This window comes from Mustelus asterias, chromosome 18 (assembly GCF_964213995.1).
Source record: "Mustelus asterias chromosome 18, sMusAst1.hap1.1, whole genome shotgun sequence".
NCBI lineage: Eukaryota > Metazoa > Chordata > Chondrichthyes > Carcharhiniformes > Triakidae > Mustelus > Mustelus asterias.
In genome coordinates this window covers 28,695,155-28,720,508 of record NC_135818.1, presented here as the reverse complement: position 1 = coordinate 28,720,508, position 25,354 = coordinate 28,695,155, and the positions used below count along the sequence as shown (strand labels likewise).

Genomic DNA, 25,354 nt, shown 5'->3' with positions numbered 1-25,354 from the left:
GGGATTGTGGTCGGTGCAGACTCGATGGGCCGAAGGGCCTCTTTCTGTACTGTCGGGTTTCTATGATTCTATGATTAGGAGATGGGGGAACAGAATCTGTGGACAGATCATGAAGAAATGTAAAAACAACAGGGTTGTTGAGGTGGGTAATTTTAACTTCCCCTAAATTGACTGGGACACCCTTCGTGTCAAGGGCTTGGATGGGGGGAGGAATTTATTAGGTATGTCCAGGAGGGTTTCTTGAAGCAATATGTAAATATTCCAACTAGGGATGGCGCCATACTAGACCTGGCTTTGGGGAATGAGCCTGGCCAAGTGATTGAAGTTTCAGCGGGGAAGCATTTCAGGAATAATTCATAATTCCGAAAGTTTTAAGTTACTTATGGGTAAGGATATGTGTAGTCCTTGGTGAAAGTGCTAAATTGGGGGAAGGCTAATTACATCAGTATTAGGCAGGAACTGGGGAATGTAGATTGGGGCGGCTGTTTGAGGGTAAATCCACATCTGTCATGTGGGAATCTTTTAAAGGCCACTTGATTAGAGTTCAGGACCAGCATGTACCCGTGAAAATGAAGGAAAAGAATGGCAAAATTCTAGAACCTTGGATGATAAGAGAAATTGTTAGCTCAGTCAAAAAGAAAAAGGAGGCATAAGGTTTAAGAAACTGAAGACAGACAGAGCCCTCAAAGAATATAAAGAAAGCAGGAAATAACTTAAACAAGGATTTAGGAGGCCTAAAGAGAGCCATGAAATGTCCTTGGCAAACAGTAAGAAATCTCACAACACCAGGTTAAAGTCCAATAGGTTTATTTGGAATCACGAGCTTCCGCATCAGGTGAAGGAGCAGCGCTCCAAAAGCTCGTGATTCCAAATAAACCTGTTGGATTTTAATCTGGTGTTGTGAGACTTCTTACTGTGCCCACCCCAGTCCAATGCCGGCATCTCCACATCTTGGCAAACAGGATTAAGGAAAATCCCAAGGCATTTTATACATCTATAAGGAACAAGAGGGTAGCTAGGGAAATGGTAGCTCCACTCAAGGACAAAGGAGGGAATTTATCCTTGGAGCCGGAGAAAGTGGGTGATGTCTTGAATGACTATTTTGCATTGGTATTTACAAAGGAGAAGGACATGGTGGATGTTGACTCTAGAGAGGGGTCTGTTGATATTGTAGGACATGTTGATATAAAAAAGGAGGAGGTGTTGGGTGTTTCGAAAAGCATTTAAAAAAACAAGTCTCTGGGACCTGATGAGATCTATCCCAGAATACTGAGGGAGGCGAGGGAGGAAATTGCTGGGGTCTTGTATGAAATCTTTGTATCCTCTTTAGTCATAGGAGAGGTCCCAGAGGACTGGAGAATAGCCAATGTTGTTCCTTTGTTTAAGAAGGACAACATGGATAATCCATGAAATTACAGGCCGATGAGCCTATGGTGGGGAAATTATTGGAGAAGATTCCTAGGGACAGGATTTACTCACATTTGGAAGTGAATGAACTTGTTAGCGACAGGCAGCATGGCTTTGTGTGGGGGAGATCGTGTCTCACAAACATGATTAAGTTTTTTGAGGAAGTGACAAAGATAATTGATGAGGGTAGGGCAGTGGATGTTGTCTACATGGATTTTAGCAAGGCCTTTGACAAGGTCCCTCATGGCATGCTGATACAGAAGGCGAAGTCACATAGGATCATTGGTGAGCTGGTAAGATGGATACAGAACTGGCTTGGTCATAGAACACAGTAAGAAGTTTAACAACACCAGGTTAAAGTCCAACAGGTTTATTTGGGAGCAAAAGCCACACAAGCTTTCAGAGCCTTAAGCCCCTTCCTCACCTGAGCGGCACAGTAGCGCAGTGGTTAGCACTGCTGCTTCACAGCTCCAGGGACCTGGGTTCGATTCCCGGCTTGGGTCACTGTCTGTGTGGACTTTGCACATTCTCCTCGTGTCTGCGTGGGTTTCCTCCGGGTGCTCCGGTTTCCTCCCACAGTCCAAAGATGTGCGGGTTAGGTTGATTGGCCATGCTAAAATTGCCCTTAGTGTCCTGGGATGCGTAGGTTAGAGGGATTAGTGGGTAAATATGTAAGGATATGGGGATAGGGCCTGGGTGGGATTGTGGTCGGTGCAGACTCGATGGGCCGAATGGCCTCTTTCTGTGCTGTAGGGTTTCTAAGATTCTAAGATTTCTAAGATTCTTTCTAAGATTCTAAGATACTGTGTTTACCCCAGTCCAACGCCGGCATCTCCACATCTTGGTCATAGAAGACAGAGAGTCATGGTGGAAGGGTGTTTTTCTGACTGGAGATCTATGACCAGTGGTGTTCCGCTGGGATCAGTGCTGGGACCCCTGTTGTTTATAATATATATAAATGATTTGGAGGAGAATGTAAATAGCTTTATTAGTAAGTTTGCAGACGATACAAAGACTGGAAAGCAAGGATGATTGCCAGAAGATACAGCAGAATATAGATAGGCTGAAGACTTGTGCAGATGGAATTTTATCCGGACAAATGTGAGGTGATGTATTTTAGAACATCTAATGCAGGAGGGAAGTATAGTAAATGGCAGAACCCTTAGAAGCATTCACATGCAGCGGGATCTAGGTGTACTGATCCTCAGTTCCCTGAAAGTGGCAATAGAAGTGGATAAGGTGGTCAAGAAGGCGTATGGCATGCTTGCCTTCTTCAATTGGGGCATACGAGTAGAAAAATTAGCAAGTCATGTTGCAGCTGTATAGAACCTTAGTTGGGCCACAAAAGTTTACAAAATTATGAGAAGCATGGATAGAATGGATAGTCGGAGTCTTTCTCCAGGGTAGAAAATCAATTACTTTGATAAGGTTTATGTAAAAGGGGGAAAGTTTAAAGGAGATGTGAGAGGCAAGTTTTTTACACAGAGTGGTAAGTTCCAGGAATGCGTTGCCAGAGGAGGTGGTAGAAGCAGATACAATAGCAATGTGCATCATCTTGACAGATGCATGTATAGGCAAGGAATTGAGGGACACGGACCACATGGAGTCTAAAGGTCTTTAGTTTAGAAAGGCTTTGTGTGTCTGCACAGGCTTGGTGGGCCGAAGGGCCTGTTCCTGTGCCGTACTGTTCTTTGTAACCCTGAGACATCTGTGCAAATCTAATTCTGGCTGTCTTGATCATCTCCAATTTTAGTCACTGCACCATTGATGTTCATGCCTTCAGCTGCCTGGGCCCTAACTCTGCAATTCCCTCTCTTCCTCTCTACCTCGCTTTCCTTCTTTATGAAGCTCCTTAAAGCCTACCTATTTGACCAAGCTTTTTGTAATCTGACCTAATATCTCCTTATGTGGTGGGATGTCATATTTTGTTTGAAGTATCTTAGAATATTTCATTACATCAAAAGTGCAAAATAAATATACTGTAAATTGTGTTGTTAATTTTGGTGTACATTGAAGACCATAACAGGTATATTTTGGGAGGAAAACCAATGAATTGAGAAGTGCATTCAGTGGATTGGCACTGAAGGATTGATGAGCAAAGATGCCTGGGAAATTTAAATATATCATTCCCCAAATATGTGAATGAAGTATAAAAATAGCCAGGAACACTTTGAATATTATAAAAGGGCACAAAGTAAAGAAGTAATAATACATTTATATAAAAATCTACAAAGGTCCCCACTGAAGTGCAGCATGTAGTTCTGGATGACCCATCATAGAAAAGACATTAAAACCATAGAGAGTGCGCAGTGTAGATTTACCAGGAAGATGCCAGTAATAGAAAATTATAGTATTGAGGAGAGACTTGGGAGACTGATTCCCACCGGAACAGAGAAAACAAAGTGGAGAGTTAAAGGAAGTTTTTTTAAATGACCTGAAGTTCTGGTAGTCTTAGTATGTTTACTCGGTTTCCTTTGCTTGCAGTATCAGTGCTGTGGGTTAATGAATTTAAAATGTCGCTGAGAATAATGAGAAAGGTCAGGAAATGCTTCTTTTCACAAAGAGTTATTGAACCAACTCCTTTACAACAGGGCGTGGAATGAGGCAAAGATCATCGTTTTTGAAGGAAAACTAAAGAATTGCTCAAAGCAGCGGATGATGCGAGGCTGTCAGGAGAGCAAGCCAGTGTGGTTAGTTTTGGATTGCTCCAGCAATGCAGACATGATGGCTGAATGGCATAGTGTTTTCTTTGTTTTAAAAGGAAGGATTTCCGGGGATAAGTTTGGAACAGTCACTGATAGTGAATGTGAGTGAGCAACTTGAAATCTCAGGAGGTCCTGTGGCTCAGCTCGGAGCCAGGAAGGCTCAGGGTTCAAGTCTCACTCCAGTCATTGAAGATGACCATGGAAGGAGCATTCATGGCCCAGATATCAGGTTATCAATCAGTCTGTGAATCCTTCCAATAATCCAAGGGAAAATAAAAATACTTGAAATGCCTTAGACCTTTTGGATACACTTCCCTTAAGTGTTGAATATATTTAAAGTTTTATTCAGTTCAGTTTCATCATGCATATTGTGGACCAGATAAAATCCATTGTTGTGTAAACATTTAGCGCTTAGTTTAGATTATGCTTGTTTAGATTGGCTTCTTCCTGTGTGGAAATCAGGAAGGTGGTTAGGGTCATCTGCTATTTTAACCTTTTCCTAAGTGGCGGTGGGAACAGTAGTCAAGGGCCAGAGGAGAGTTTTAGTTCACTTTTCACTTGTTTGCCTGTGGGGCAACGGGAGCTTGTGTGCACAAGGAAACCTCAGGCCTTCCTCAGGCCCCAGGCATCATCCTCCCATGATCAGGATTTAACTGACTGCTGAGAACATTTCTGTAGCTTATTGTTCACCCGAGGCATACAAACATTTTGATATGTTCCAAGTTAAAATCACAGCCTCTGAGCTTCTGGTCTTTCTAAAACTTGAGATGGAAAATTGAAAGTGTCCAGCCTGCACTGCACATTCAATTCAAACTCCAATAAAACTCAGCCAATGTATAACACCCTCTGCTCAGCAATGAAAAATTGATTTATTGCTCTTATTCTTTCTCCATGCCAGGGGTTGATTGAAGTCAAGGAAACGTCTTCTCACTTTCCTTCCTCACCATTCCCCTCTCCAGTTTTATTCCAAAGGTGTGCGTGGTCTAATAGGACAGTTAGAGAGAAATGATGTGCTCAGGTGGGGGAATCCAGAACAAGGGCACATAACCTTAAAAATTTCATTCAAGGGGTGATGTCAAGAAGCCCTTCTTCAGGTAGTAGAACTCTGGAACTAACTCCCCCAGCAACCTGATGAGACTGGAAGGATTATCAGCTGAAAACTTAGCTTGATAGATTGTGTTAACTAAGGGTCATGCAACCAAGGCAGGTAAATGAAGCTAAGATACAGATCAGCCATGATCTGATCTAATGGCAGAAGAGTTTTGAGGTGCTGAATTTTCTCCTATTTCTGTGTTCCTGTAAATCCCAGAAAGAAAAGCACAATAAGGTTAGATTCAGACCTTAAAATATCAACTTATTTTGTAATGATTTATTGTTGAGTTACATATACTTGCGCAACCTTTTGGAAATATGATTTCCCTTTTGTTTTTTAGGCAACCCCCAGTATGATCAGCAACCTCACAGGCCTGAATGTCGCCCTAAGTAAGGGGTCAATACAAATCCAAATGGTTGGGAAAGGGATTGCCCGCATTACATCTGCAGGAAACTTGCAATCATCATTGGTTAGTGCATTAGCAGCAATGGGAACTTTCTTCTTACTCTTGTACTTTTACCATTGGAAATGTAGTCATTTGGTAGTATAGAATTGAGTATTGCTGAAAAACAGACATCATATTGAAGCTTTTCATTCTGCGCTCATTAGGGCAGCTCACAATATAAACCAACAGTAAAGGGGACAACGGTTTATACTGCATGAGAAGAGACTGCTGACTGGTTGGCAAGAGGACCCTAATTGGTATTGCCTTGAAGAATGCAACAGAAAACATCTAACTGCCAAGCTTTTGTTCAAATTCAAATCAGGCAACTTGACTCTGGTCAAGACATTTGCATGGGGAATGGACCAAGAATGGCTGCCCCCAAACTGTTTAGTTGGAAAAGATGCAATGCATGGACATGCTCCTTCTGTTTGTAAATGCTTTGACCAATCAGAATTCATCTGCCCTGTTTGAATTTGAACAAAAGTTTAGTAGTGAACAATTCTCTGCTTCATTCTCCAAGGCAACGCCTCTACCAATTAGAGTTCACTTGCCGACCAGTCAGCACTCTCTCTTCTCATGTATCTTCAGAGCTATCCTGATGAGTCCAAGAGGTAAAGCTTCAATAGTATGTCTCTTTTTCAGTAATACCAATTGTAAATTTATTGAAAATCTTGTGTGTAAATTCCAGCACATCACTCATAGAGTCATAGAGGTTTACAGCAGGGAAACAGGCCCTTTGGCCCAACTTGTCCATGCCGCCTTTTTTTTTAAAACCCCTAAGCTAATCCCAATTTGGCCCATATCCCTCTATACCCATCATACCCATGTAACTATCTAAATGCTTTTTAAAAGACAAAATTGTACCCGCCTCTACTACTACCTCTGGCAGCTTGTTCCAGACACTCACCACCCTCTGTGTGAAAAAATTGCCCCTCTGGACACTTTTGTATCTCTCCCCTCTCACCTTAAACCTATGCCCTCTAGTTTTAGACTCCCCTACCTTTAGGAAAAGATATTGACTATCTAGCTGATCTGTACCCCTCATTATTTTATAGACGTCTATAAGATCAACCCTCAGCCTCCTACGCTCCAGAGAAAACAGTCCCAGGCTATCCAGCCTCAATCCATCAAGTCTCGGTAGCATCCTAGTAAATCTTTTCTGCACTCTTTCTAGTTTAATAATATCCTTTCTATAATAGGGTGACCAGAATTGCACACAGTATTTCCAAGTGTGGTCTTACCAATGTCTTGTACAACTTCAACAAGACATTCCAACTCCTGTATTCAATGTTCTGACCGATGAAACCAAGCATACCAAATGCCTTCTTCACCACTCTGTCCACCTGTGACTCCACTTTCAAGGAGCTATGAACATGTACCCCTAGATCTCTTTGTTCTGTAACTCTCCCCAACGCCCTACCATTAACTGAGTAAGTCCTGCCCTGGTTCAATCTACCAAAATGCATCACCTCGCATTTGTCTAAATTAAACTCCATCTGCCATTTGTCAACCCATTGGCCCAATTGATCAAGATCCGTTGCAATTGGAGATAACTTTCTTCACTGTCCACTATGCCACCAACCTTAGTGTCATCTGCAAACTTATTAACCATGCCTCCTATATGCTCATCCAAAGGATTCGAAAGGAGACATTTTTATTCTGTTCAATTTTTTGAAATAAATTAATTTTGCTTTTGAATCTTGCAGTTTGAAGAACCAGTTGGGAATTTGAAGCGATCAGCAACAGCCACTCTAAACAGAGGAGACTTGTAAGTGCATCAACTCTGTCCAAAACTGTTTGTCCTTTGCGCATACATTTTAAGACAATGTGAACTTTTTTCTTCTCCTATTCTTCCAGTTTTACTTGCATTATTTTGCATAAAGAACCTTAAAGTAATGTGCTGCATCTCCTGCTCCCTGGCTTCTTGAAACTGTCTGTATTTAGATATGAGAATAGTGGCTGCGAGACGAGACAGTTGTTTAGAATGCTCATGCAGCAGAATATGTTGCAGGCTTGGAGCCCCAGTGTCAAATCATGCTGGCTCTTGGCTAAGTGGTCAGGCTGAGTACCAACTGGAGTTCCAGTGCTTAAACAACAGGAAGAATAGAAAATTCATCAGTGCTCCCCACTTGAAGGGAAAATAATTGAAGCATTATGGAGAAAAGAGAAGGGGTGCTGTGATGAATTCAGTAGCTCTGAGTCAGCACAGAAGAGACTCAGTCATTGGGGGGCGATCTTACCATTGCGCCCCATTGGCCGACGGGCGGGACAAGCCAGTAAGATTGCGCAAGAACCGAGAAATCAGGTTCGTGACCAATTTCTCGCCTGTCGCAATCTTAGCAGCATCGGATACCCAGCGTGAGCAGCCTTGCGCCCATTTCTGATGCGAGGCTGGATAATTTATTTAAAGTACATGGAAATGTTTTTTACATTGGTTTAATGAGACTGGGACGTTATCATCCAGGCTTACTTGACTGTGACCTCACCAGAAAAGATTCTCTCCAACGAGAATCACAGCTGGTCCTCAGCAATGTGGACCAGTCATGTTGGCCTTGCATGGAGACCCCCCTGGGGAAGTTGGGGCAAAAGGGTGCCCCTTGGGCAGTGCCAACATAGCACTGGCACCATCCACTGGGCACTGGGCAGTGCCAAGGAGGTGGGGCGAGCATGGGTGGGGCCTAATGGGGGGGCATGGCCAGACCAGGAGCAACTGATTGGTGGCCGGGGGGACAAGTCACTGCACATTCTGCATTGGGATCGGTGGGGGAGAAATAAGGGCATGATCAGGGCTGGCAGGGGCGGGGGGAGTTGGGCTGGCAATCGTGGGGGCTTGGGCTGGCGATTGCAGGGAGGGGAGGGGACCGGTCCGGGTCCGGGGTAGTAGCGATAAGCTTGGGCCCCAATGGTAGATGGGGAGTGGGTTGCTGTTTTTAAGCCATGGAGGCTGGCTGAGAGCAGCAGAGGCTGAGTGACAGGTCACTGCTGCTAGAGACCTGTCTCCTGGTCTGGCCATGCCCCCCCATTAGGCCCCACCCATGCTCGCCCCACCTCCTTGGCACTGCACATGCGCAATGGTGCCCTCTACTACTCTTAGCCAGCCCCCTCCCCCGACAGGCAAGAATCATTTCTGCCATTTTTTCATGCACTGAGTTGATAAGATATCAGACTTGCCCAAAGAATGGATCTGAAACTCTCCTGTTTTTATGCCCATCCTGGACTTAGAATTTTTTTAGTAAGATCACCCCCATTGAGTCTGTTCAAATCAGAGGTCAATAGATTTCTAAATACCAATGACACCAAGAGATATGGGGATAGTGTGGGAAGGTAGCATTGAAGTAGAAAGTCAGCCATGATCTAGCTGAATGGCGAAGCAGGCTCAAGAGGCCAAATGGCTATTCCATAATGTTCCGAGGCAGGACAAAGTCCCACCAACATATCACAGAAACCCTCAATCATGTTGTGTTGCACTACCAATGTGCTACAAGGGATAGATTTCAAACAAATCTAGCCATGTGGACCATCAGCAGCAGCGGAATCATATTCAACCACAATCTGTAACCCCATGGCCCAACATATCTCCTGCTCTGCCATTACAATCAAGCGAGGGGAATCAACCCTGGTTCAATGGAGAGTGCAGGAGGGCTTGCCAGGAGCAACACCAGGCATACCTAAAAATGAAGTGTCAACCTGATGAAGCTACTTGCGTGCCAAACAGCGGAAGAAGCATATGATCAGCAGAGATAAGTGATTCCAAAACCAAAAGATCAAATCCAAGCTCTGCAGTCCTGCCGTATCAGTTGTGAATGATGGTGGACAATTAAAAAATGAACAGGAGGAGCAGACTTCACAAATATCCCCATGACGTGGAAGCCCAGCACATTTTGTGCAAAATACATGGCTGGAGCACTTGCAACAATCTTCAGCCAGCATTGCTGAGTAGCTGATCCATCTCGGCCTCCTGCTAATGTCTGCAGCATCACAGATGCTAGTCTTCAGTCAATTTGGTTCGTTCCACGTGATATCAAGAAACTGCCTAAGGCACTGAATACTGCAAAGACTGAGTCCTGACAACATTCTGGCAATAGTACTGAAGTATTGTGCATTCTTAGTCAAGCTGTTCCAGTACAGCTGCAACACTGGCATCTACCCAGCAATGTGGAAAATGGCCCAGGTATGTCTGTCCACAAAAAGTAGTACAAATTCAAAACAGCCAATTACTGCCCAATCAGTCTATGATCAATCATCAGCAAACTGATGGAAGGGGTCATCAATAGTACTATCAAGCAGCACCTGCTCAGCAATAACCTGCTCACTCATGCTCTGTTTGAGATTCGCCAGGGCCATTCAGCTCCTGACCTCGTTACATTCCTGATTCAAAAAATGGACAGAAGAGCTGAACTCAAGAGATCAGGCACGACTGACAGCTCTTGACATAGGGTGGCACAGTGGTTAGCACTGCTGCCTCACAGCACCAGAGACACGGGCTCAATTCCGGCCTCGAGTCTGTGTGGAGTTTGCACATTCTCCCCGTGTCTGCGTGGGTTTCCTCCGGGTGCTCCAGTTTCCTCTCACAGTCCAAAGATGTGCGGGTTAGGTGGATTGGCCATTCTAAATTGACCCTAGTGTCAGGGAGATTAGCAGGGATATGTTCCAGGAATAGTGCCTGGGTGGGATGGTGGTCGGTGCAGGTACAATGGGCCGAAAGGCCTCCTTCTGCACTGTAGGGATTCTATGATCAAGGCAGCATTGACCGAGTGTAGTTTCATGAAGCCCAAGCAAAATTGTGCTCAAATGGGAATTGGGGAAAATCTTTCCACTGGTTGAAGTCACACCTAACAACCTAGGAAAATGTGTGTAGTGGTTGGAGGTCAATCATCTCAGTCCCAGGACATCGCTGCAGGAGTTCCTCAGGATAGTGTCCTAGGCCCAACCATCTTCAGCTGCTTCATCAATGACCTTCCTTCCAAGATAAGGTCAGAAATGGGGATGTTCACTGATAATTGTCACCATTCGCGACTCCTCAATGACTGAAGCAGTCCATGTCCATATACAGCAACACCTGGACAATATTCAGGGTTGTGCTGATATGTGGCAAGCAATACTCACACTTCACAGGTGCCAGGCAATGACCATCTCCAACAAGAGAGAATTTAACCAAATTCTCATGACATTCGGTGGCATTGCTATTACTAAATCCCCCATTATCAACATCCTGGGAGTGACCATTGACCAGAAACTGACTTGGACCAACCATATAAATATTGTGCTACCAAAGCAATTGCTCAGCTCCTGACTCACAAAAGTCTATCCACCATCTACAAGACGCAAGTAGGGAGCGTGATGGAATCCTGTCCACTTGTCTGGAAAGCGCAACTTCAACAACACAGAAGATGTTCCACAGCATCCAGGAGAAAGCAGCCTGCTTTATTGGTTCCCCATCCACCATCTTAAATGTTCACTCCCTCCACCACTGCGCACAGTGGTACCATACCATGGAAGCGTACCATCTACGAGATGCACTGCAGGATCTTACCAAGACTCCTTAAACAGCACTTTCCAAACCTGTGACCTCTGTCACCTTGAAGGACAAAGGCAGCAGATTCATGGGTTCGCCACTCACTATCCTGACTTGAAAATGTATCGCCATTCCTTCACTGAGGCAAAATCCTGGAACTCCCTTCCTAATGACATTGTGGGTCTACCTACACCAGATGGACTGCAGGAGTTCAAAAAGGCAGCTCATCACCACCTTGTCAAGAGCAAATAGGAACAGGAATAAATGCTGGCCTAGCCAGCGATACCCACATCCCTTGAGAGAATAATTTATTTTAAAATGATATCTTTACTATTCTGTACGATTCTATACCGGCTGCCTTGAGTCTGTCTCCCCAGCAAAAAACAACTTGCTTGAGACAGTGCATTTTTGGACTGGGCACATGGATCATGTTTGAGCTACACATTCTGCTCATAGTGTGGTAAACTAAATTCTATAGAATCTGGGAAGTAGGATTTGTCATTGTGCTGTTATGTACAGTTATTGTGAACTACACTTTCTATGCAACTTCTACAGTGTAAGCTATTGACCCTTCACCCAGAAATAGGGAAGAAATTGCTGAATTAAGTTTTTGAAAAGCAAAAAGAAAGAATGTGCATCCCACAGCACTATTGACAACCCCAGGATGTTCCAAAGCATTTCACAGCCAGTGAAGCTGTTGTAATCACTGTTGCAGTGTGGAAAACACAGCAGCCAATTAACACAAGGCAATGTGATATTAATCAGATCATCTGTATTACTAACTGTTTCTCTTTCTTTTAATTGTGGTACTAACAGGTTACTTGAAAAGTTCTGCAAGGACCAGTGCTCTGTTATGCAACCTGAATACAACACTCCTTTTAATTCCTTTGAGGACACAGTTTTCAGACTGTTGCCCTATCATGTATGTAAGGGCTCACTACCATCTGATGTGAATTTTAACAAAGGTACTTTGAAAACTTGTCTGTTTCTACATGATGCGAAGGAATAAATTATCACCTTTGCCCCTGTAAACTGTTGGACAATGTAATTAGGTGTATTGTCGGCCTTTAATTATCAGATGTAGAATATCAACTTTGCTTCTGCTAATGTTATACACAGTCACAGAGCCACTTAAGTGTTAGAATTATTAAACTAAAGTTATATGTTTTTTAACAAGCAGTGTTTGTTTTACTTTTTAAAAATTCATTTACAAAAACCTGAAAGTAAAGTGCTGCAGTGTATTTGTCATTTGGTAATATTTGTATTATTGATGCAAAGTTGATAAGGATGAGGACCAAAATATACAAGCTAAATGACTGCAATCTCTCACATAATCTATCTTGTCTATGACGCTTGAGTAACTGCGAAACTATCTGACCTCAGTCCACTCATGCACTGAAGCTGGGTTCCTGGAACATCCCCTGGATTTTATATGGCCGGTGATCTGTCCACTTTCTGAGACGGGTCACCTGTCCACTTTCTGCAGCCGGTCATTGCCCACTTACTGTGGCTGGTCATTGTCCACTTTGTCTTCCATTTGGAGAGCTCTGGCAGTGAAGATTGTCTTGGCCAACAGCTCAAAACAGGTGATAGTGAATCAGCATTTTATTTTGTGCCTGGTCTTGTCTTTCCTTCTGCCCAAAATCAATCTTACCCCATGTTACAGTGCTGTCACAATGTTTTCAATACAACCAGAAACACAATCGTTCCCCTCAAGTAGCCAGACAAAATCATGGAGTGATTTAAGATGCTTTATTACTGCAGCTACAGGACTCTGACCAAATCTTCAAGACCAGCCAGAGTGCAGAATTCAGAAATACACAAGCAATTATAGTTTCAACTTCAATTACAAGTAATTAGCATATACCAATAAAAGTATAGGAATTATCTCTATCCACTCAGTTATTGATTAAGGTTACATCATGCATACACAAGGGTATAGTATCCAATTATAACTTGTGCATGTTATATCATCAAGCAATGATAGCTATTTCTCTGACCAATAGTAAACAACCTCTCTTTCCATTGTTTCTTGTTTGAATGGGCAAACATGAGCTGCAGCTGCACATTGTTAGATCAAATTGTCCTTGACTCTTATCTGGGTCTACTTTAATCAAGACCTGTGGTTTTCACATATTTTTCCCTGCGTGACTGACATACAGCTTATGTGATTTTCAGATGTGTGTGATTATTAACCCTTTCACCTCATCAGCAGCTTAATTCTAGAATTTTGTGTTAAATGAATCTGACTTTAAATACTAATTACAAACATGCAATTGGGGGAGTGACTTGGGGGTGGGCTGTGGCAGACCTTGCAGGGATCACTTTCAGCGCTTTATCTCGCTTGCCCATAAACCTGTCTGTGCCTCAACTGTTGCTTGGGGTAATGAGGCCACATTCTCACCATTCTCTGGATGAAAGAGTTTCTTCTGAATTCCCTATTGGATTTATGGTCCCTAATTTTGCACTCCCCACAAGTACTGCAGATCAAAAGGGAAGTAAAACCTACAGATGCCAGAAATCTGTATGGCTTACTATGGATGAAATGCAGTCTATGTTGTTACGCAAACAAGTGCAAGAATGAACTGTCTTCCACTGGTCTGAAACGTAAAGGTAATAGCCATTTCACAAGATGTAGGCTCCAGTGTTGGTATTATTTTTGTAGTTTTTTCACTCCATCTGATTGTTTCTCCCCTAGTGGATGAAGAGTTTGAGGTCGTATCAGCACAACTCCTCAAACGAACGCAAGTCATGCTGAACAAATATCGGCTGTTGCTCCTCGAAGAGTCCAGGGTACGGTGTTCATGTTACTTTAAATGCATGCTCTATACAAAAGGAATCCAGACCACCACCAGGAGATAGAATCCTGTCAGAGTAATAACCTCACAGGATCTTGGCCTAACGATGCTTCTTCACATGAAGACAGTGAGTGTTGCTAAGTGACTTGAGCACAAAGGGAGAGAGTAGGGAGAGAGAGTGAAGGCGGACGAGAAATGGTAGCAGATTAGCTAAATTCTGTTCTCATTGAATATTAATACTCTACAACAGAAATCAGTATCCAATATATTTAGAATAGTTCAGTTTTTAAAAAAACAATGGGGAGAAATGCATAACTTTTTTTAGCAGCGGCACATCTACAATGTTCAGTCAAAATGGCAAAGAGACAGCTGTGAATATATGTTCAAGAAAAACCCCTTGGGAGAAAAGTCCAAATCTACCGTTAACAATATTACTGATTACGGCTTTGACAAAGGGCCATCTGAACTCGAAACGTCAGCTCTTTTCTCTCCTTACAGATGCTGCCAGACCTGCTGAGATTTTCCAGCATTTTCTCTTTTGGTTTCAGATTCCAGCATCCACAGTAATTTGCTTTTATTACTGATTATACAATTGATCAATAATCAAATCACAATCACACCTTGGTTTAGGTCAATCTCTACAAAGTAAGATTCAATGCAAAGTAACTTTAATATTCAGCATTGGCCAAAAAGCAAGAGCAAAGCAGAAGTAAATTGCAAAAATTAGTGGCTGCAGGCTTCAACCTTAACTATTTTCCTCCCTCCTCTAGCTGAGAAACAGTGTCTAGTTGTAGCACTTCATCTTCTGAAATTCACCAGAATGATATTAGGGCTCAAAGGGTTAAATTATAAGGAGAGAGTTTCCTTTAACCTATCCTTGAGTTTAGAAAATTGAGGGGTCGTCTGACTGAGGCTTTTGAAATGTAAAAAAGCTTTGATAGATTAAATCGCGCAAAACTGTTCCATGGTAAGGAAATCCCAGAGATTGAAGCATAACCTTAAAATTTAAACCAGGCCATACAGTGGTGATGTAAAGAAGCATCTCTCATACAATGGGTGATGGAAATTTTGAACTCTCCCTCAGAAGCTGGGAAGGTAGTCAGCTGAAAATTTCAAAACTGAGATTGATGTATTTTTGTTGAGGGAAGGTACCAAGTGATAAGGAACAAAGACCAGGTGATGGAGTGAAAGTACAGCTCAGAAATTCCTTCACTCAGAGTTGTGAATCTTTGAAATTCTCGACCCCAGAGGGTTGTGGATGATCCATCATTAAATATGTTTAAAGCTGGAAAAGACAGATAAGTCATTTTGATTTTTGAATTAGGGAATTTGGGGAGTGGGCGGGAAAATAGAGTTGAAGCCCATGATCAGCCATGATATTAAATGGTGGAGCAGGATTTACGGCCCATTTAGTCCATGACTGTTCCTATTTCTTGTTTGTGTGCAGCCTTGATCTAATTGAATGAAAAAACAGGCTCGAGGCTGAATGGCTACCACCTGCTCCCATGTTTCTAAGTGTGGCATTTACTACTTTGCTTTCTCTATATGTTGTCAGAGGACAAAACCCTCAGCTGAGATGGTGATGATCGATCGAATGTTCATTCAAGAAGAAAAGGTGGCTTTTCAGGAAGCGAAGCAACTGGCCAGAGAAAGTCCTGGTAAGACGGTTTTTAAAAATATGCCAACGGGGACCGTTCTGGACCTAGTATTGGGGAATGAGCCCAGCCAGCTTTCAGTAGGAAACAGTGACCACATTTCAGTAAGCTTTAAGATACTAGTGGATAAAGATAAGTGTAGCCCTCGAGTTAAGATGTGAAATTGGGGGAAGGCTAATTACAACAATATTAGGCAGGAACTGAAGAATGTAGATTGGGGGAAGATGTTTGAGGGCAAATCAACATCTGGCATGTGAGAGGCTTTCAAGTGTAAGTTGATAGGGATTCAGGACCGGCACATTCCTGTAAGGATGAAGGATAAGTATGGCAAGTTGCAGGAACCTTGGATAACGAGAGATATTGTGAGCCTAGTCAAAGAACAGTACAGCACAGGAAACAGGCCCTTCGGCCCTCCAAGCCTGTGCCGCTCCTTGGTCCAACTAGACCAATCGTTTGTATCCCTCCATTCCCAGGCTGCTCATGTGACTATCCAGGTAAGTCTTAAACGATGTCAGCGTGCCTGCCTCCACCACCCTACTTGGCAGCGCATTCCAGGCCCCCACCACCCTCTGTGTAAAAAAAGTCAAAGAGAAAAAGGAAGCATTTGTCAAGGCTAGGAAGGTGGCAGCACACGAAGCAAATGTGGAATACGAGGAAAGTAGAAAGAAACTTAAGCAAGGAGTAAGGAGGGCTAAAAGGGGTCACGAAACGTCATTGGTCAGCAGGATTAAGCAAAATCCCAAGGCTTTTTATACATATATAAAGAGCAAGAGGGTAGCCAGGGAGAGGGTTGGCCCACTCAAGGACAAGGGAGGGAAGCTATGCGTGGAGCCAGAGGAAATGGGTGAGGTATTAAATGAGTACTTTGCATCAGTATTCACCAAAGTGAAGGACTTGGTGGATGATGAGTCTGGGAAAGGGTGTGTAGATAGTTTGAATCATATTGAGATCAAAAAGGAGGAGATGTTGGGGTTAAAAGCAAATTACTGTGGATGCTGGAATCTGAAACTAAAAGAGGAAATACTGGAAAATTTCAGCAGGTCTGGCAGCATCTGTAAGGAGCGAAAAGAGCTGACGTTTCGAGTCCAGACGACTCTTTGGGGTCTTTGAGAAACATTAAGATAGACAAGTCCACAGTGTCTGATGGGATATACAAAGAACAAAGAACAGTACAGCACAGGAAACAGGCCCTTCGGCCCTCCAAGCCTGTGCCGCTCCTTGGTCCAACTAGACCAATCGTTTGTATCCCTCCATTCCCAGGCTGCTCATGTGACTATCCAGGTAAGTCTTAAACGATGTCAGCGTGCCTGCCTCCACCACCCTACTTGGCAGCGCATTCCATTCCATACCCCATGAGAGAGGCAAGGGAGGAAATTGCCGGGGCCTTGAGAGAAATCTTTGTATCCTCACTTGCTACAGGGGAGGTCCCAGAGGATTGAAGAATAGCCAATGTTGTTCCTTTTGTTTAAGAAGGGTAGCAAGAATAATCCAGGTAATTATAGGCCAGTGAGCCTGATGTCAGTGGTAGGGAAATTATTGGAGAGGATTCTTCGAGACAGGATTTACTCCCACTTTGAAATAAATGAATGTATTAGCGAGAGGTTTTGTGAAGGGGAAGTCATGTCTCACGAACTTGTTCGAGTTTTTCGAGGAAGTGACAAAGATGATTGATGAGAGTAGGGCAGTGAATGTTGTCTACATGGCCTTGCCATGTCAGTAAGGCCTTTGACAAGGTCCCTCATGGCAGACTGATGCAGAAGGTGAAGTCGCATGGGATCAAGGGTGAGCTGCAAGGTGGATACAGAGCTGGCTCGGTCATAGAAGACAGAGGGTAGCAGTGGAAGGGTGTGCTTCTGAATGGAGGGCTGTGACAAGTGGCGTTCCTCGGGGATCAGTGCTGTTTGTAATATCGATAAATGATTTGGAGGAAAATGTAACTGGTTTGATTAGTAAGTTTGCGGACGACACAAAGGTTGGTGGATTTGCGGATAGCGATGAGGACCATCAAAGGATACAGCAGGACATAGATCGGTTGGAGACTTGGGCGGAGAGATGGCAGCTGGAGTTTAATCCGGACAAATGTGAGGTAATGCATTTTGGAAGGTCTAATACAGATAGGAAATATACAGTATATGGCAGAACCCTTATGAGTATTAATAGGCGGAGGGATCTGGGTGAAGGGTACACACGTCACTGAAAGTGGCAACACAGGTAGAGAAGGTAGTCAAGAAGGCATACGGCATGCTTGCCTTCATCGGCTGGGGCATTGAGTTTAAAAATTGGCAAGTCATGTTGCAGCTTTATAGAACCTTAGTTAGACCGCACTTGGAATATAGTGTTCAATTCTGGTTGCCACACTACCAGAAGGATGTGGAGGCTTTGGAGAGGGTACAGAAAAGATTTACCAGGATGTTGCCTGGTAGGAAGGGCATTAGCTATGAGGAGAGGTTGGAGAAGCTTGGTTTGTTCTCACTGGAGCGACGGAGGTTGAGGGGAGACCTGATAGAAGTCTACAAGATTATGAGGGGCATGGACATAAAGAAATAGTAACTCTGATAAAGAAATAGTAACTCCTAGAAATGAGGCTTGGGTCAATGCCAGGAGGAGGGGTAAGAAGCAATCGGGAAGACAATCCCCTGGGGCGGTTCCCCTCCATAATAGGTTTTCGGTGCTGGAGGCTACAGTTGAGGAGGAATCAACTGAGCATAGAGAGCAGATCTCTGGGGGTGAGCCGAGTGAGAAAGCTCAGGTGGTTAGGGGCTGTAAAAGACTGGGCCTTGTGATTGGGGACTCCACAATTAAGGGGACAGATAGGAGGGTCGGAACTAAAGGTAGGGACTCAGGGTTGGTGTGTTGCCTACCAGGGGCTGGGGTCCGGGATGTGTCTGACAGGGTATTCAGGACTCTTAGGGGGGAGGGAGATAAACCACAAGTTATTGTACATGTGGGGACACACGACATAGGGAGGATAGGGGAAGGGGATATTAGGCAGGGATTTATGGAGTTGGGGTGGAAACTAAAGGCCAAGACTGACAGAGTGGTTATCTCTGGACTCTTGCCTGTACCACGGGATAGTTTAGAGAGGAATAGGGAGAGGGAAGGTTTGAATTCATGGCTGAGGGGATGGTGCAGGAGGGAGGGGTTCAGGTACTTAAGCAATTGGGGCTCGTACTGGGGAAGGTGTGACCTCTATGAGAAGGATGGTCTACACCTTAATCAGAAGGGGACCAATATCCTGGGGGGTAAATTTGCTAAGGCCATGCAGGGAGGTTTAAACTGATTCGGGGGGGGGGAGGGATCCTGAGTAGTGGGGCTGAAAGTGAGGGATGCATGGATGGGGACTGCAATGCACGGCATTGCAGAGGTGAGGTGGAGCAGGGTTTGAAATGTGTATACTTCAATGCCAGGAGTATTCGCAATAAAGTGGGTGAACTTGCAGCGTGGATCAGTACCTGGGACTTCGATGTTGTGGCTATTTCAGAGACATGGATAGAGCAGGGGCAGGAATGGATGCTGCAGGTCCCGGGGTTCAAATGTTTTAGTCGAAGTAGGGAAGGAGGTAGAAGAGGGGGAGGGGTAGCATTATTGGTCAGAGATTGTATCACAGTGTCAGAGAGGAGGTTTGATGAGGACTTATCTGTTGAGGTAGTATGGGCGGAGATTAGAAATAGGAGAGGAGAGGTCACCCTGTTGGGAGTCTTTTATAGACCTCCTAAAAGTTCTAGAGAGGTTGAGGAAAGGATTGCGGAGTCAATCCTGCTTAGGAGTGAAAGTAATCGGGCAATTGTTATGGGGGATTTTAACTTGACTAATATTGACTGGAATTGTTATAGCTCTAGCTCGTTAGAGGGGTCAGTTTTTGTTCAAAGCGTGCAGGAAGGTTTTTTGACTCAGTATGTAGACAGGCCAACTAGAGGTGAGGCTATATTGGATCTGGTGCTGGGAAATGAGCCAGACCAGGTGCTAGACTTGGAAGTTGGTGTGCATTTTGGTGATAGTGACCACAATTCGGTTACGTTCACCTTAGTGATGGAAAGGGATAGGCATGAACCTCGGGCCAGTGGTTTTAGCTGGGGGAAGGGTAATTATGAGGCTATTAGGAGAGAATTAGGAAACATAGGTTGGACTAGGAGATTACAGGGACTGGGAACGTCCGACATGTGGAGTTTTTTCAAGGAGCAGCTACTGCGAGTCTGTGATAGGTATGTCCCTGTCAGGCAAGGAGGAATTGGTAGGGCTAGGGAACCGTGGTGCACCAAAAAAGTTTCGTTGTTGGTTAAAAAGAAAAAGGAGGCTTATGTTCGGATGAGACGTGAGCACTCGGGTAGTGCACTAGAAAGCTTTAGATTGGCTAAGAGGGAGTTGAAGAGCGAGCTTAGAAGGGCTAAAAGGGGACATGAGAAGACTTTGGCGGATAGGGTTAAAGAGAATCCTAAGGCGTTCTATAGGTATGTCAAGAACAGAAGGTTGGTTAGGGCAAGTTTAGGGCCAGTTATAGATGGCAGAGGGAAGTTATGTGTGGAACCGGAGGAGATTGGTGAAGCATTGAACCAATATTTCTCTTCGGTGTTCACGCAAGGGGACATGAATATAGCTGAGGAGGACACTGGGTTGCAAGGGAGTAGAATAGACAGTATTACAGTTGATAAGGAGGATGTGCAGGATATTCTGGAGGGTCTGAAAATAGATAAATCCCCTGGTCCGGATGGGATTTATCCAAGGATTCTCTGGGAGGCAAGAGAAGTGATTGCAGAGCCTCTGGCTCTGATCTTCAGGTCGTCGTTGGCCTCTGGTATAGTACCAGAAGATTGGAGGTTAGCGAATGTTGTCCCATTGTTTAAGAAGGGGAACAGAGACTTCCCCGGGAATTATAGACCGGTGAGTCTCACTTCTGTTGTCGGCAAGATGTTGGAAAAAATTATAAGGGATAGGATTTATAGTTATTTGGAGAGTAATGAATTGATAGGTGATAGTCAGCATGGTTTTGTGGCAGGTAGGTCGTGCCTTACTAACCTTATTGAGTTTTTTGAGAAAGTGACCAAGGAGGTGGATGGGGGCAAGGCAGTGGACGTGGTATATATGGATTTTAGTAAGGCGTTTGATAAGGTTCACCATGGTAGGCTTCTGCAGAAAATGCAGATGTATGGGATTGGGGGTGATCTAGGAAATTGGATCAGGAATTGGCTAGCGGATAGGAAACAGAGGGTGGTGGTTGATAGTAAATATTCATCATGGAGTGCGGTTACAAGTGGTGTACCTCAGGGATCTGTTTTGGGGCCACTGCTGTTTGTAATATTTATTAATGATCTGGATGAGGGTATAGTTGGGTGGATTAGCAAATTTGCTGATGACACCAAAGTCGGTGGTGTGGTAGACAGTGAGGAAGGGTGTCGTAGTTTGCAGGAAGACTTAGACAGGTTGCAAAGTTGGGCCGAGAGGTGGCGGATGGAGTTTAATGCGGAGAAGTGTGAGGTAATTCACTTTGGTAGGAATAACAGATGTGTTGAGTATAGGGCTAACGGGAGGACTTTGAATAGTGTGGAGGAGCAGAGGGATCTAGGTGTATGTGTGCATAGATCCCTGAAAGTTGGGAATCAAGTAGATAAGGTTGTTAAGAAGGCATATGGTGTCTTGGCGTTTATTGGTAGGGGGATTGAATTTAGGAGTCGTAGCGTTAGGTTGCAACTGTACACAACTCTGGTGCGGCCGCACTTGGAGTACTGTGTGCAGTTCTGGTCCCCACATTACAGGAAGGATGTGGAGGCTTTGGAGAGGGTGCAGAGGAGGTTTACCAGGATGTTGCCTGGTATGGAGGGGAGATCCTATGAGGAGAGGCTGAGGGATTTGGGATTGTTTTCGCTGGAAAGGCGGCGGCTAAGAGGGGATCTTATTGAAACATATAAGATGATTAGAGGTTTAGATAGGGTGGATAGTGATAGCCTTTTTCCTCTGATGGAGAAATCCAGCACGAGGGGGCATGGCTTTAAATTGAGGGGGGGTAGTTATAGAACCGATGTCAGGGGTAGGTTCTTTACCCAGAGGGTGGTGAGGGATTGGAATGCCCTGCCAGCATCAGTAGTAAATGCGCCTAGTTTGGGGGCGTTTAAGAGATCCGTAGATAGGTTCATGGACGAAAAGAAATTGGTTTAGGTTGGAGGGTCACAGTTTTTTTTTGTTTTTTTTAACTGGTCGGTGCAACATCGTGGGCCGAAGGGCCTGTTCTGCGCTGTAATGTTCTATGTTCTATGTTCTATGGACAGAGTGGATAGTCAGAAGCTTTTTCCCAGAGTGGAAGAGTCAATTACTAGGGGTTTAAGGTGTGAGAGGGGCGAGGTTTAAAGGAGATGTACGAGGCAAGTTTTTTTACACAGAGGGTGGTGGGTGCCTGGAACTCGCTGCTGGGGGAGGTAGTGGAAACAGATACTATAGTGACTTTTAAGGGGCGTCTGGACAGATACATGAATAGGATGGGAATGGAGGGATATGGTCCCCGGAAGGGTATGGGGTTTTAGTTCAGCATGGTCGGTGCAGGCTTGGAGGGCCAAAGGGCCTGTTCCTGTGCTGTAATTTTCTTTGTTCTTTGTTCTTAGTAGAAAGCTTGGAAGAATGGGGAGTTGACATTCATGTACAATTCAAAACTGGCAAACATTTGGAATCGAAATGGGTAGTAGTTTGCAGTCAGGGCCTCTTAACTTTCTGAAACATCTTAGGGCCAGTTGTGCTGAGAGAATGCAGATCTGGCAGGAGTTGTTTCTGGTATTTAAAGTGCTACTGAAGTCTTATCCTATCCAGAAGACAGCATCTCTGACAATACAGCATTCCCTCACTAATGTTTTGGGGTGTCAGCCTAGATCTTCTGCTCAGGTCTCTGAAGTGCGATTTGAATCCACAACCTCTTGACTCTGAGGTGAGAATGCTGCCCACTACCACAGCTGACATAATCACCCCATACAATTTTCATTTCAGTTGAGGTCAAATGGGAAAGAATATCATGTGGGTTGTAAAATGAGCACCGATGTGCTATCACCCATTTTATTACTACCAATCAAAATCAATCTTGACCCTTCGATAGATACATTCAAAGAGTGGGAGATGCTGCTTCGAGTTAGAGGTCTGAGTGATGAGGAAACACTGAAGAAATGTGGGCTTTTCAATTGTCAAAGTGTGATTTTCAACGAGCATTTAAGATACACAAACAATACTAAGACCAGGTAAAAGTACTTCAAACTGAAGTAGGAGAGTAGGACAAGGTTTTAACTTGGTATTAGGCAAATTTAGACTGATATCAAGAAGGTCTTCACAGAAGAAGTGAATCATTTCATTGAATGGACTTCCTGCACATCTTGAATGATTTGAATAGCCAGATACTGTAATGAGGAATTGTATAGCCTTTCTGGATAAACGAACTAAGATGAGTCAAATGTCCTTGCTTAGCAATAGTAAGAATTACAGAATGACACAACACTGAACATGGCCATTTGGCCCCATCATATCTGTGCCAGCTCTCTAAACAAGCTAATGATTTGCCCCATTTCCACTGCTCCTTTCCCTACCATCCTGCCTTTTTTTCCCTTTTCAAGTAGTTATCCAATTTCCTTTTGAAAGCTACTATTGAATCTGCTTCCATCATTCATTCAGGCAACACATTCCAGATCAGAACAGCTTACTACTTAAAATGTTTCATCTCCCTCTAGTTCTTTTGCCAATTGTCTTAAATCCTTTGGTTACTGACCTTTATGCCAATGGCAACAGTTTCTCTCTGTCAACTCCATCAAAACCCCTCTATTAAATCTCTCCCTAACCTCTCTGCTCTAAGGAGAATAATTCCAGTTTCTCTCATCTCAACATAACTGAAATGTGACATCTTTGCAGGACAAAAAGAGACTGGTGCATGCACATGGAGATCAAAGACCCAACTGAACTCGTTTATTCTAATTTGATTCACAAATAACCAGAAGAAGTTGCTATTGCATAAAGTCCCTCATCCCTGGTATAATTTCAGTAAATCTCCACTTTTATCAGCTGATAAAAATGGAGTGGCTACTTCTCTGAGGCCACATGTGAGTACTTCAAATGAAGACAGTGTCGAGATAAACCAAAATACACCATGCAGTCGAATAGCCCTTCAGCACTCATTGTCAAGATTAATGCTTGGATAGCACAAGGACCACCTGAGTGGAATACTAAAATATATCCAGCCACCGATTGCTCCACAATTATTTAATTATCACTTCACAGTCTGTGGTAAGATGTTACAAACCTTAGAACCACTTCAGATATCTTTCTGGCTTCTCATTAGCCAATTCATTCTCAACCCTGTGTCTTCAACGAAGCCCTGTTCTCGTTCTAGTTTCCTCTGTTCCTTTAGCTTCATGTGTTCTGGAAACTTTTTTTCATTTGTCCAGTTTCCTTAACTAGCTGTTCTTTAAGTTTATGGCTGTTTGCCCCTTACTCCATTGTATGGCTTTTCTTCCAGCAAACTGTGAACAAAGATATTCCTTTTCTCCCTCCAAAGCTCATTCTACACTGGCAGAGGACACTGGACATCTGCAAAGGGATATAGATAGTTTAAGTGAGTGGCAAGGATCTGGCAGATGGAGTGTAATGGTAAATGTAAGGTCATCCCTTTTGGTAGGAAAAGCAGCAAAATGGACTATTATTTAAATGGTAAAAAATTGCAACATGCTGCTGTGCAGAGGGACTTGGGTGTCCTTGTGCAGGAATCTCAAGGAGTTGGTTTGCAGGTGCAGCAGGTAATTAAGAAGGCAAATGGAATTTTGTCCTTCATTGCTAGAAGGATGGAGTTTAAAAACAGGGAGCTTATGTTGCAGCTGTATAAGGTGCTGGTGAGTACTCAGTACAGTTTTGATCTCTTGTACTGTGCACAGTTTTGGTCTCCTTACTTGAGAAAGGATATACTGGCCCTGGAGGGGGTGCAGAGGAGATTCACTAGGTTGATTCCAGAGTTGAGAGGGTTGTCTTGTGAAGAAAGACTGAGTAGACTGTTAGTATACTCATTGGAATTTAGAAGAATGATTGGGGATCTTATAGAAACATATAAAAGTATGAAGGGAATAGAAGCAGGGAGGTTGTTTCCACTGGCGGGTGAAACAAGAACTAGGGAGCATAGGCTCAAAATAAGAGGGAGCAGATTTAGGACCGAGTTGAGGAGGAACTTCTTCACCCAAAGGGTTGTGAATCTGGAATTCCACCCAGTGAAGCAGTTGAGGCTATCTCGTTGAATGTTTTGAAGGCAAAGATAGATTTTTGAACAGTAAAGGAATTAAGGGTTATGGTGAGCGGGCAGGTAAGTGGAGCTGAGTCCACAAAGATCAGCCATGATCTTGTTGAATGGCAGAGCAGGCTCAAGGGCCTAAATGGCCTACTCCGGCTCCTAGTTCTTGTGTTCTTAACATCTCAATCCTCCTCTAAGCTCATGTTTACTTTTCCCATCGTAAACTCTCTCAGCACAATAGAAACACAGTTTGAACAGAAGCCAAAACTCCCATACATGCAAGCACCTTTGTTTAATGTCAATCTAATTAGAGTGTGACCCTTTCTTATACAAAATCATTAAATTAAACTCAAATTATTACTAATATTTAACAATATAAATAAAGCTCATTTAAACTACCTGTTTTCCTGACAGTATGAGAAATGATGGCAATAGTTATTGGGGACTCGTTAGTTAGAGGGATAGATAGGAGGTTCTGTGGCAGCAAAAGAGACTCGAGGA

At 43.8% G+C, this 25,354-nt stretch overlaps 1 protein-coding gene across 3 annotated transcripts in view; it reads left to right on the top strand.

The window, feature by feature from the left end:
• The window catches only part of LOC144507046 (BRD4-interacting chromatin-remodeling complex-associated protein-like), a 135,157-nt gene that overhangs the window by 92,895 nt on the left and 16,908 nt on the right, over positions 1-25,354 (top strand). For all 3 annotated transcript variants that reach the window (XM_078233638.1, XM_078233636.1, XM_078233637.1), the window contains 5 exons: positions 5,546-5,674; positions 7,357-7,418; positions 11,982-12,130; positions 13,864-13,958; positions 15,519-15,621. In XM_078233638.1, coding sequence (XP_078089764.1) covers positions 5,546-5,674; positions 7,357-7,418; positions 11,982-12,130; positions 13,864-13,958; positions 15,519-15,621 — 538 coding nt within the window. The remainder of the gene's footprint in view (positions 1-5,545; positions 5,675-7,356; positions 7,419-11,981; positions 12,131-13,863; positions 13,959-15,518; positions 15,622-25,354) is intronic.